The sequence below is a fragment of the Protopterus annectens genome, chromosome 10.part0 (assembly GCF_019279795.1).
Source record: "Protopterus annectens isolate FY-2018-M chromosome 10.part0, PAN1.0, whole genome shotgun sequence".
NCBI lineage: Eukaryota > Metazoa > Chordata > Ceratodontiformes > Protopteridae > Protopterus > Protopterus annectens.
Genome location: NC_056744.1, coordinates 1635215878 through 1635229678, shown reverse-complemented (window position 1 = coordinate 1635229678; position 13801 = coordinate 1635215878). Strand labels below are relative to the sequence as shown.

Below are 13801 nucleotides of genomic sequence, written 5' to 3'. Positions count from 1 at the left end.
AGGACAAGCCTTCCTGTAGGATGGCTGAGACTTTGGGGCATTTAATCACTACTCCTTGCAGGCCATTATTTTGGTTAATTTCATGATTATTACTAAAAGTAACTGTCACAGAAGAGAAGGTGTTAGAAAAAAACTCCACGGAAAGTTAAAAAAAATTGCTCCGGGTGTCAAATAAGAGACAAAAAAAAATCTGGCCAGTTGAGAGACATACCGAGATGTGGCCAGCCTGTGGCAAAGTGTGCGTTTTCGTTCGGCAAGACTTATTTCTCAGGCAATAGAAGGATGAAAAGGTGGCAGCCTCCCTTTTGATGTGGTATCCCACACTCTATTGGAGACGGGGGAGTAGGGAGTTGTATATACTACTCGGTATATACATATGGCAATTGGATGTACATATTTTCAAAAACCTTTTTCCCTATGTTCGATGTCCTCTGGCTGAGAGAAATGCATCAAAAACATGAAAGAATACTATAAAGTGCAGAACAGAGAGCACCAAAAAAATCCTACAAAATATATGGCCAGCACTAAGACCCGCGTCTTAATTTAGTTCTTTAGCATAGCTTTGGTCACACCCTTGTGACGGCACACGTCCAGTGTTGAACTTTGGATCGCCGAAAAGTGAGTACAGAATTTCAAAGGATGGCTAAGCTTGCGCCAACTGTTGATGACTTGATCGAGGATCTACAATGTCCGGTGTGTTTGGAAGTTTTGCAAGATCCAGTATCCCAGGGCTGTGGTCACAACCTCTGTAAGCTCTGTATGGAGAAAGTTTGTGCTGGAAATGCTTACGTCTCCTGTCCAGTTTGCAGGAAGACATTTCCCGCCAAAGATTATGCAGTCAATAAACTGCTTACCATGTTATTGGAAAATGTTCAGAAGTCGCTACTAGACAAGTCCGAGAACCCGCTGCCGTCCAACATGTGCCCGGAGCATATCGAGCCACTTAAATTGTTCTGCAAAACCGATGGCAACCTGGGTTGTGTTGTATGCATGGTGTCCTCTGTTCATGAGGATCATATATTCATTCCAGTACAGGAAGCAGTTACCACGTACCGGGTAAATGACTAAGATTCCAAACAACATTTTTTTATTGATACAGTTTTTTCATGTTGTTAAAGCAGCTTTTTAAGTAATGATAGGTTTATCGCAAATATTGGGTATTTATAGTAGTATACAGCATTAAGAATTTGAACGTGATTTTGGCGCCAAGCAAATGTACTTAAACTAATGGGAATTACAATTTGAATGTTCTGAGGAAGCTTACGGTTAGGGAGTGAAAGCGCTTAACTTTGTGGAATTAAACGGATTTTATGATCCATTTATCTGTTTCTGTTGCGAGTGGTTTAGTAGAACACATCTTTTCTTCGTGGGTCATTGGCGAGTGCTTGCGTTCCGGACTTCGCCGGGTTATATTGCAGTGTACTGCCTCGCAGGATGTGCAGTAGCAAACTCCGCCCGTCACCGCCCCTAACTACTCTGACTCACGTCAATCATGTATGCCGCGAGGCACTACACTGTTAGAAGACATACAGCTATTTGGGCTTGTTTGGAGTTCACTTAAATTTTGTGAAATTGAAAAGAAGTTGTCATTACTTTCCAGTGGTAAGGACCTTTTTGCGACAGCACTATGGTGCTGCTTAGTTGTTGCATTGCGGTGATGTGTGCGTTGTGCACTTCATATAGCCTTTTAATGCAAGCTTTGTCACTTCTGACCCATCAGACAGAACACACACAGATATATATATATATATTTATATGCACACACATATATACACACACAGGTGTGTGTAGTATGAATGAAACGCCTGTGGTCTGAAGATTTGCTATTATTAATGTACCCCAAGTATATGTCAAATTGCAAAATTATTCTCAGTGTTAAACATAACAGAGAAGAGAACGTTTGAATCTCCAAGGTCGTCTTTTTTCACCGAAAGACATTCAGAAAAGTTGTGTTTATAAAGCCTTCATTAATATTAAAAAAAATGTTTTGTGTTGCATGTTTATGTTAAGCCCATGAACTGAAACGCTTGTGCCGTTTGCTACAGCGAAGGGCTTCTGTTTCTGTGGCCACTGACCACAGGTGCTCTCTGATACATTCAGAAGGTGTTTTGGGTATGAATCAGACTTGGGTGGCAGGTAGCCTTTGATTCGTTCTTAAACGTACCGCTTGGTATCTGAAGTGGGGACGTGTGCTGTCATCCCATCTGAGTAGGAAGCCATAGTTTGTAAACAGTAACAAAAACTTTTCACACTTGGGTCCGCTGACGGGTATATCTTAATGGATGCATACACTGTTAACCGCTGTGACATAAACGGGCATCTGTGTAGATCAAACCTGGAAATAAAATATTTTTTTAATATAATATAAAGGTTTCAGTGACATATGGTGTTAGGGATGCAGTTTGTAGTAATGGTGATCATTATTATTTAGTGATTTAAACGGGGGATGTGGTTAAACACGAAGAGCAGGGGTATAAACAGGAATGCCACATGTCACGCTCCTATCCTATTGCTCCACAAATAGCCATTGCTATAATATGTACCCTAAGTCAGGTTGTCCGTTTAGGGACTTGATACTGTGCACAGGGGGGGGGGGGGTACGACATTGCCCCTTTTGTCCTTTTAGAGTAGCTGGAGGCAGGCATTATGTGCATGGATTGCTCAGAGCTATTGTGATTAATGGGATCCTGCAGGTAAGCTGTCCAGAGCAAGTATTGTATAGCTGTACTGTTACTTACTTTCAACAGGGATCAATTCACGTGTATTTCTAAAATTCTAAGCTAATGCCAGCCATTTTCATCCATACATAAGTTCTCTAGAGATGGGAACATTCCCATAAAATGGTCTTTGTTATGGCTATAGCAGGCAACAGTTAAAACCCATATGAATTTATTAAGAACATAAGTGGGGAAAATCTATACTGAAAAGCAAACTTGGGTGGGACATCATTTTGAGACGGTGCAAAATGGCATTTTTTGGCTCCATTCCTGTGTAGTAACAACAGTGATTATTTTAAAGGCATACCGATAGTGTCGGGTTTATAAACTGTTTACTCTTGCAAGGCATAATGGAAATATTAGGATGCTTTGTAAGGATGCTGGACACTGACGTAATGTTGTATATGGTTGCCAACTTCCATGAGGTTTGTGTTTATTGTGTATATTGGATAACAACACACCTATGGCAGATGGTGTGAGCCCTTTGATGTATACAACAGATAATAGTAATGAAAATGTTTGTAATAAGATACTTCACATTAGTGGGGAAATGAAAATATACAATTATAGTGCATATCAAGTGAAACCTGAGCTTTTTTCAATATTTTCCAAAGGTATGAAGTTCATTCCAGACAAATCTCTGGATATAACTGATACATTGGTAGAATTCAAGCTATTTTTGAGAGAGCTCAATCTAGGTGTATTTTTCAATAAGAGTGCCATGATTAATAGAGACATGGGCGAACTGAGAAAGAGAAGTGTTTTTACCCCCCCCCCCCATGTCCAAAACTCTGACATCCTTTGAAAATGTGGTTAACGCTGAATTGTATGCTCTATATAGCAAGTACAAGTATAACAAAGGAGATCGTGACACAAGTAAACTAGTATATCATATTGTGGACTCGTTATGTGAACAAAATATCAGAATTATGTCTGCGGACAAAGGGGGAGGTATTGTTCTTTATGATCAGGAACAGTATACAAGTAAGATCTTTGAACTATTAAACAATTCTTCGCAATATGTAGTTTCTTCTCTTAATGAAGTAAATATAGCCCATGGTCGTATAGATTCCTATCTAGAGGAGTTTTTGTTGGAAAATAGAATAAATGAGGATTTATATAAATACCTCAAAGTGGAATTTCCTATACTAGCAACAATCACAGGTATCCCCAAAGTCCACAAAAATATGCTGGACCCCCCATTTAGACCTATTATTTCAGGAAGTGCAAGCAAAGCCTTCCCCTTTGGTAGAGTGGTTCATTACAAATTAAAACACATGTATAACACGGTTGAGCACATCATGAAAGATTCATGGGAATTCCTAGGAATTTTCAAGCAGGAGTTATGGAGCCCGAACCTTGTATTTGCAACCATTGATGTACAGGATCTGTTTTCATGTATCCCTAAAGAAGATGGCATGAATAGGTTTCACAATAGTATACACAAGTACAGTGGGTTGGGACAGGATGATATATCTTTACTCATTGAATTCATGGATATAGTACTTGACCATAACTACATTTACTTTGAAGGGGAGTACTATAGACAGAAGACCGGCGTAGCAATGGGGACAGCCTGTGCCCCCATTTATGCGAATTTGGTCTTGCTTGACTGGGAAAGGGAATTTGTTTTGGACACGAGATGGATGTCACACATTAAAAGATATGTTCGTTACTTGGATGACATCTTTATTTTATGGGAAGGCAAGACACAAGAACTTTCACTATTTGTAGATTATATTAATCATACCACTAGCTATCTCAAGTTCACATATCAATGTGACACAGTGGGGATTAATTATCTAGATGTCTATCTATATAGTGATGGTAAGGCCTTCCAGTCTCGGATTTACAGGAAGGACACATTTAGCAATGGTTACTTACATTTCGAAAGTGCACATTCCTACAACACAAAACGGAGTATAATAAGGGGGCAGTGCATTAGAGCTGCCAGGATGACATCAGTCAAAAAGTATATGCTACAAGAATTGTCATACATTGGTTGCTTATTTACAGAGAAAGGTTATCCCCAAGCTATGATAAAAGATGTCACTTCCTATGTATCCCAAGAATGGGGTAAAAGGTATATACCTCTCCTGGGTACCGGAATACTGAATAACAAGGAGACAAACAGCAATAATAGTACCAGTAATAGTTGTATAAATGTTAAATATACCAAAGCCTGTATATTAAAATATGGTAGGCATACTAGGCCTAATGGTTAAGGTGTTTGCCTTACAAACACAAAGTGCAGGGTTTGAGTCTCACAAGGGATAACTGGCTAGGCTTAAAATGACCCACAAGGGCAGTTAGCCTAGTACTAATCTATGAACCTATTATATCTAACTGGAATATATTGACAAGTGATGCGTCAATAAAGGAGAAAGTACCTAGTAGACCCCAATTTGTTTATAAGACGGGGAATAACTTGAAAAGAATAATTGAAGTAAAAGCCAGTTATCAAAAGAGAAGTAAGACACACAAGATGGGCACCAAACAATGTGGACACTGTAATTTTTGTAGATATATATTTGAGGCACCCTCTATCATTTTAAAAAACAGTGTCAGAAGTAAGGTGAAATTTTGTCATGGTAATTGTCAGACCCAGCATATAATTTATTTAGGAATTTGTGATACATGTATGAATTATTATGTTGGGAAAACTGATCGTTCCTTCAAAAACAGAATATATGATCATATGTATTGTATTAGAAAAAGTGACATCAATAATGCCTTGTCCCGTCACTTGATTAACAATCCACAATGCACTGGTTTCAAATTTGCCATCCTTGAAGTGATATTTCCAAACCCTAGAGGGGGAAATATAAAGGCAGTAGTGGGTGAAAAGGAGATTAGGTGGCAGATAAGACTTGATGCAGCTACACCTCCTGGATTGAATTAAATGATTCCCACTAAACCCCTTATAAGAACGTAATAGTTCATTAATATAATACACAAATTTTTAGTTTTTTTGGACAATATACATTATTATACCATTATATACAATTATTGTAAGGAATACTCATGGGTATTTATTTTATATAACTTAAATTTACTATAATACTTGATATATATGTACACTGGTAATGTGTAAATACATGCATCCATATTAGCAATGCACTTAGTTTTATTTGTAAATTAGAGGACAGTACGAAATTTATAACAATGCATAGGTTTTGGACCCCTTTATGATTATTTTTATTACAAAGTGTTATTATTTTTTTTTATATAGATGCAGTTAAATTATTTTAATGTGCACAAATGTATTTACTGAACATCTATTTGGTGATATTTTAAATGTTAATGTAACACAGGAAAGTAATGGTTAGGACACAACATCTAAGGTATTGTGTTTCTTTAAGAGATTTTGTACTTAATTGAATAATAGGTGAAATGGGCGGTTTTTATTAATTCAATAAGTATATAAGGGAGTGTTTTTATATGCAATGTGTTCTGAGGAAGTCATTTTATTTTGATGAAAGCGCTTAACCTGTTTTAAGTTTGTTCAAATAAAGAGAACTGTCGTGGTGCTAGAATTCAGTTTCCTGGTATCTCTTGCTGCTACGCTGTGCTGGTTCGTGATAAATTGTTGTTGGATCCCAGGATTTTTATTGCATTATTCTCTATACTGCACAGAAGGTAGACCATGTGTGATATCCCTTGACTGTAAGTTTTGCGTTTAGTGCCCATGTGTAGTACGCCCACCTTTCTTTACTAAAAAGTGTGTGTATATGTGTTTTGTGTTGCTTTACAAATGCATGTAGGTAATTGGCCTTACTTTTAACTAAGCATGCCTTTATTTATCTCTTCCATACCTCTTGGTTGTTGTGACTTGCACATAAAAGTAAAGAGGTCTGCTCTCCAATTTAGGCTTTAGGCTTGTTCCTCCTACATTTACTGATCCTGTTCAGAAAGTTAAGACTTGTTTAAGGGATCAATCATGCATTGTTACATAACTGAATCAAGCCTGTGCAAAAATTCACAGGCATTAATGACTTCTAGTAACTGCATTCTATGAAAAATAAAAAAAGTGCACCACTTTCTGACCCTCTGCTATGATTTTTAAGGCCGAGAGGTATGATGTCATTAAATAAGTGGAACTGTAGTGGGATGATTATCACGTGAACAGGAGTTTTGGTTGCTGTCTTTCTTTAAAGGAGTACCGCACCCACAGACTCAAAAACACATGTTTAAAACATCATGGCATGATGTTTCCTACACTTTAACAACACTCTGGGGTTATTTACAGGATTTTAAATATTTTTATATGTAATTACAGACTCTGACCACCTGGAGTACAGCATATTGATGTGGTTTGGATAAATCAGGTTGCCACTCAGTATCCCACAAGTCATTGTTTTGCTCACAAATGTTACATCATGCAGGCCTCCATTTGCCTAAAGCTCTTGTCATTTCATAGATGTTGCATGCATACAAAGTTCTGAGTAAAATAGAATAGTTAAAGTAACATTCCTTGCTGTTGAATGACTACTTAAAACTGAAACAGTGCAAATGTCACAGAAAACGCACAACGTGCTGTTTACTGCTGCCTTTTTTCTAATTTAGTTGAAATGGCACTAATTTGTGAGACTATGAATTCCAGTTCTTTTTACTTCAACCCTCCCCCGCAACACCTAGCTTCCCTGGCTGTCAAAGTCCTGAGGGTAATTTGACTTGGTAATTTCATTGACTGGCAGATCTCAGCAGGGTGCTTGACTCATGTAATTCAATCTTTGTTCTAGCATTTCCTTTGTTACAGGGGACATTTTTATTGCTGCACTGTAGCCATGGCCTTACTTGACTGCATTAGCATCCAGTTTATATAGCAACTTCTGTAACATCTTCCACCAGGGAGCTAAATAAAACTTTTAAAATATTAAACCAGTTTAGTAAGTGTCTAAGGTATCACTTCATGCTTCCACCTTGCTAAAAATGATTTACATGTGCAAAATGTGTTGGTATTCAGTGTTTGCCTACATATTTTTTTACTGCACTGGTTGGTTCGCAAAAAAACTTTTGCAGTGTCCCTGGATTTGTCTTTGTACATACAAACCACATTGCTATATTTTCCCCTTCTTTTTTCGTGTGTCCAGAAGTCACTTTTCACAAAATATTTTTTTTTTAATAAAAAGGACATCAAGGTTAGTTTACCTTGAATCAGATAATGGATGACACTGGAAAGAATCACTGTAGAAATACTTGTGCTTGTACTAAATCCCTTACTAAATATTTGCCAGACTACAGTTGAATTGGTGCTATGGCTTTAATTATCCACCATTACATACCAGTTTTGCAGTGTAGTGACCACCTGCCTTGCCCATATACCTTTAGCCATGAATATGCAGCTACTCCTGTTCATGTATGTGAATTCATCTTCAGACTTACGGTGTTGAAGCTACACTGAATTCTAGGTGCTTGTTCAGGTTTCACATGGGGCTTGCTTAAAGCTACTCTCAGGTTAAGCCACTATGAATATGTTGCACTGCCACCTCTGATAACGAGGGTAATGTTTTAATAATTTTTTTCCCCGCACTGCACACTAGCGGTATCTGATGCAAATACAAGAGAAGTATGTAAGCGATAGACCACCAGAGTATCATTTGCCATGCAGAATGTACAAGTAATACATACCAAATTTCTGTGTATCAAAACATCGCTGTTACTACACTACTACTGAATAAAAGGAACATATTGAAATGTAACAACCTGTTATCAGATGTAATTAAGATTTTTTTTCCTGTCGTAAATATTTTCCATGATTCTCTGGCTTTTTGGTTTCATTCACTTAACTGGCTACCTGTAGGTTTGCTCTTTCTTAGCAAGTTGCAGTAAATATTTTATCCTTTTGTTTACCTGTTAGTTTGAATATTTTATCCTTTTGTTTACCTGTTAGTTTGAATATTTTATCCTTTTGTTTACCTGTTAGTTTGAATATTTTATCCTTTTGTTTACCTGTTAGTTTGAATGGGCACACTATGAACGTTTCCAGCTGTAGTCCCTTAACTGTTGCCTTGCATATCTTGCATAATGCAGAACTGTTGCCTTGCATATCTTGCATAATGCAGATATGACTTCTCCTTGCAATGTTCACTTCCTATATCAGACAGTATCAAAATGTTTGATTATAAAGTTTCTTACCTTACTATTTTCGGGACAGCAATCAAATATCTTCACCCCCTGTAAAATACGGCAGCTACCACTCATTTCTCATGTTCATCCATTCTTGAGCTAGCATTATCCACATCATAGTGCCACGTGACATCCCAATTTGCCTGTTATTGTGCAATACCTGTCCATACAGCAGAAGATTAATGCATACACCTAACTATATAGCAGCAGTCAAAAGTCAGTACTTGCATGATGTATTCACGAGCTGGCTTTTGGTTACAATGTGCATATGGAGCAAATAGTGCAATGTATCGTGACAAGCCTCTGTACCACTTCACGGTAGCCAGCCTCACAGAGGTCCACTCGCACCACAACATTACTTGCAGCTGCAGCCAGATCCACTCATCTCGCCACTTTCATAACACTCCTGCAGCTATGCATACTATCCCAAACATGCCTCCTCTTGCCATTTATGCATTGTTAATCTCACTTCTGTCCAGAAAGACCAGTCCCTACAACTGCAGCTGCCAAACAAGTGCCACTACACTGCACCACTTCACGGTAGCCAGCCTCAGACGTCCACTCACATCGCAACATTGCACACATGGTCCACCACAGTTAATGTGATATTACTTCTCACCAACAGTTTAGCATAGTTTCTCCAACTAATGACCTCAGTACAACACAACCACCAGGTCTATACCAATACAAGTATTCACAAGTCCTCGGACAAGTAGTGCATATAGGGACTTAGTGACATAGGTTTCACTAACTGCTAGTCTGCTCTTTCAGCACGTATTGTCCATATTAACTGCAACCCATTGTTCCACTGATGTCCAAGCTAATGTCCTTCAGTTGTGACAGTCACTTGCTAAGGCCCTAGCGTAAGGAAAGGTCAAACATGAACTTCCTACTCTAAGCCATGGTCAAAACAAGCATGTCCATGTCGCTGCTTTTAACAAAACACAGCAGGGACACGCAGACACACACAGCAGGGACACACATGCGCACACACACACACAACAGGGACACGCACCAGACACACACAGCAGACACACACACACAGCCGGGACACACACCGAAATATCACAATGCATCCGTAATACATAAGCAGTTTTGAATCAACTTGACAGTAAATGACAACATAGATATATGTCCGCTACCAAGCATCCAGACAAAGGATGGCAAAATTGCATGAGGCCAAAAACGTTTAATTATGTTACACTTGTTTACTGGGATAGTTGCACTGGATTCATGTCCTTTGTCAGCAGAAGGCCAGGGAGAAAATCTCCAACAGACGGAATTACATAGATTACTTGAGTTATATTACATTACATGGATTGCACAAGTTATAGAACATTACAAAATATAAGACAATGCGTTTAGCACACTGTTTTATTAATGTTCCCAAATAGGGAGTCGCAGTTCTCATGGTCCAACACAAGACAAGGTTTTTTGTACAATGGTTTAGTAATGTTCCCAAACCGGGACTCACAGTTCATGGTCAGACAATTACAATTGAGACACATCTGATTTGAAGCAGAGCTTAAGTAATTGCATTATATAATTTTGTCACAGACACATTCACACCATGGACACACACACACGGACACAAAATGGACACAGACGGATACACCATGGGCACACACACGCACACACACAGCAGGGACACACGCGCACACACACAGCAGGGACACACCATGGACACACACACACACACCATGGACACGCACACAAAATGGACACATGCGCGCACACACACACGCACCAGAGAGACACACACACCACACAGACACACACACATCATCCTTGTCTAGCGACTGGGAAACCTGTGGTTTTGCAGCCTACTTACCTTTTAGAGGTCTACTGTAATTAGGCATCACCAATCGTGGCATCAAAAGTTAAGCCGGCAATACTGTCAGGTGACTGTGCCTCACTCTTACATCTAGAGTCCAACTCATAGAATACACATTCTCCTGCAGACCAATTTGGGTGGGTGTGCCACATGGACCTTGCCTGGTACCTAATCATGTTGCTGCTATTTCTCGTTAAGTAATACGCCTAAAGTAGGTTATTATGATGGCAATGTTTGTAGAGGATAATCTCAATCTAGTTCATCATCTGTCCTCAATGGATTGGATGACAATGTTACTTCTGCTTCAAACTCACCAGTCATATGTCAGCCTTGCCTGCAAGTCAGATGCAACATGGTCTTGGTGCTGTATTGTCCTTCCGCCAAGGTATTTCTCAGTGCTATAACCTGGCACATGGACTTTGTTGTCCCACTCAGTACACTAGTTGGGCACCAGAAATCATATTCATGTCTGACCACCTCATTGGGCAGTTTTGCTTGCAATCTGTATAACTGAATGGCAAATGCTAATTTCTGCTTTGTTCCTGTCAAACGGGCAATGATGGATCAATCTGTCTTCACTGCAAAAAAGTGACTTTGCCACAGTTCCAGATTCGACTGACCCCAAGGACTCCAGCCATTTGTTTGATTTTCCTTATTTGCAAGCCAGTGTAGAAACGCATGGACCTCACTGGGTTCAGCATACAGACTATTGTATAGCATTAGCATACACTATGGGATCACAAACTTACCCACGCATGTAAGGCTGCAGCGGTGTGTGAGGTCACTCTTAACAAATGCATATAACACCGTTAAGTGCAAGCATGGAAAACCCACTTTCTATGGAAGACCACTGAGCAGTGTTCCAAAGGGATCGGGTGTGTGACCACTTCTGGAATAGGTAGTACCAGGAATAGGCAAGAAGCAGTGTCTGCATCTGACAGGCTGTGCAGAAGAGAAGCATGGTGAATCAAGCTCATCTGTCCTATAAGAATTGAAAGCTGTCACTGCCACTGTTTCATACTGACCCGTTCTACGTAAGCTCTGACATTCCTCTAAGTGAGAAGGCTCATGGTCTGCATGTTGTGCTGAGCTTACCTTGCTAGGTGAATTATTTTGCACAAGTAAAACAAACACAGTGTGGCTTCTTCAGAGGAATTTTTTAAAAGAATACAAAAAGTACCTCCCTTTTTAAAGGAGTTACTAATTACTTAATTAGTAAGCTTAATTGAAAAAGCTTAGTTAAAAAGACAGACACAATAACCTCGCCTGCTGTTGCATTTACCCTTAAAATTGCATTCAAAGTGCATTCAGTAACTCCTTTAAAAAGGGAGGTACTTTTTGTATTATTTTAAAAAATTCCTCTGAAGAAGCCACACTGTGTTTGTTTTTACTTGTGCAAAATAATAAAAACGCGTTAAGGAACTTTTGGGCTTGTGTTCTTGGTGGACTGGAGCTTTGTTCGCTGGTTTGTTTTCTGCTTTTTTGGTATCTTGCTAGGTGAATTACTATGACCTGCCCAATGGACTTCACTAGTATCCAATTTCTACAACACGTATGCGACTCTTGTCTCAGCACCACAAAGGACTGGTTTTCATGCGGCACATAACATTGCCGGTATAATGGTCATTTAACCTTGGGGTGATCCACCCATGTCTCCTGGACAAAACTCAGGTTGATTGCGAAAACCAAGAACAACCATGCTTGTAAGGCCATGATGGACATTACATCAGATCATAGTACGTCACTACACTGCTGATGAACCTTGCTGTCACTGATTTATGTCAACTTTGAGACACACACTTGCATATAATGCACTCTGATACCAAAATCCAATCATATACCAGATTAAGAAGAAACCAGTAAAATCGTTGCACGGTATGAAGAATTTTGATTCGAAAGTACTTACCCAGCACGTTGGTTATATTTAATATATTAACCGGGGTTCTCTTTATTTTTTCCAAACCTAGAAATGTGTTTTTCAATTACCAGTGCCTTCTCGGGACGTTCGCACCGAGCTATATTCTTTGGAATTGCAGGTACGGACATGGGCTGAATTTCCAATAAGCCTCTTTTGGCTTTTATGACGTCCATCATCAGGTCCTAGATGTAGTCAAACTTTCGTTTCTGAAATATTGGTTTCGCTACCCACTCCTGCTTTGCCTTCGGATACACCACGTTGTATCTAAGCTCTCCCTTTGCTGCAGAGTTTCGAGTAGGGAATCGGACCACTGCTTGTTCACGATTCAGATTTTCATTGTGATCAAGGATGACCAAAATTATTTGTGCCTTCATCCCTGCAAAACTGAAAAGCTCAAACTTTGGGCAGTATTTGCACAGTAATGCATGGAACACCTCTAGGTTGCCGGTGTGGCAGAACTTGGTCACCTGCTTTAAATCTTTAATAAAAACTCTGTTGGCAACTATCCTCTTAAGTGCACTGTAGCATGCATCATCTTCATCCATCCACTTCTCATCTCCTTTGTCCACTGGCATTTCATGACTGCAACATGAAACCTTTGTTGTACCACTCCAGCTGTGTCGGTCTGTTACATGGTAAAGCAATGACAACCACTTCTCCTGTAGTACAACTTCATCACCTTCGCACGTTTCAGCACACCACCACAGGTGATTGGAAACACTGTGGCTCCACTGTAGCAACTCTCTGTTTACTCTCCTTTTGCCAGCTTCTGCAATTTTCTTTGTCAAGCTTTTGGCCATATGCCACACATCAAACTGGTGATCCAGCGCTGGGAATTCCTTGTGCATCACAAATTGAATGCCCGGATGTCGGTCGGTTGCCACAAGACTTACCCTAACATTTCTTGACAGCAAGTTTGACAGGCACTTCTTGAAAGCTTTCTTCTCAAGTGCCACTGAAGATACCCCTGTGCAAACTTGCTCAAGGCGAAAATCAATGATATGTCCAGAATCCAGGTCCATCATGCTATAGCAGCAGTATTTGGCTGAATATCCTGGACTATCGCACCGCCCATCACCACCTAACCGGATTTCCTTCCCCTGACTATCTGCCAGCATACGATTCTCATGTTGTATCCAGGTATGCTGCATTACTGGGAACAAATATTGCCTTTGAATGGTGTAGAAGGTTGTCTCACTGAAA

The 13801-nt window shown here is 39.6% G+C and overlaps 1 protein-coding gene across 2 annotated transcripts in view; it reads left to right on the top strand.

Moving 5' to 3' along the window:
- Positions 1 to 572: 572 nt before the first annotated feature.
- LOC122813821 (nuclear factor 7, ovary-like) overlaps positions 573 to 13801 on the top strand; it is a 57199-nt gene continuing 43970 nt past the window's right edge. For both annotated transcript variants that reach the window (XM_044086348.1, XR_006366733.1), the window contains exon 1: positions 573 to 1056. In XM_044086348.1, coding sequence (XP_043942283.1) covers positions 640 to 1056 — 417 coding nt within the window. In that variant the 5' untranslated portion in view covers positions 573 to 639. The remainder of the gene's footprint in view (positions 1057 to 13801) is intronic.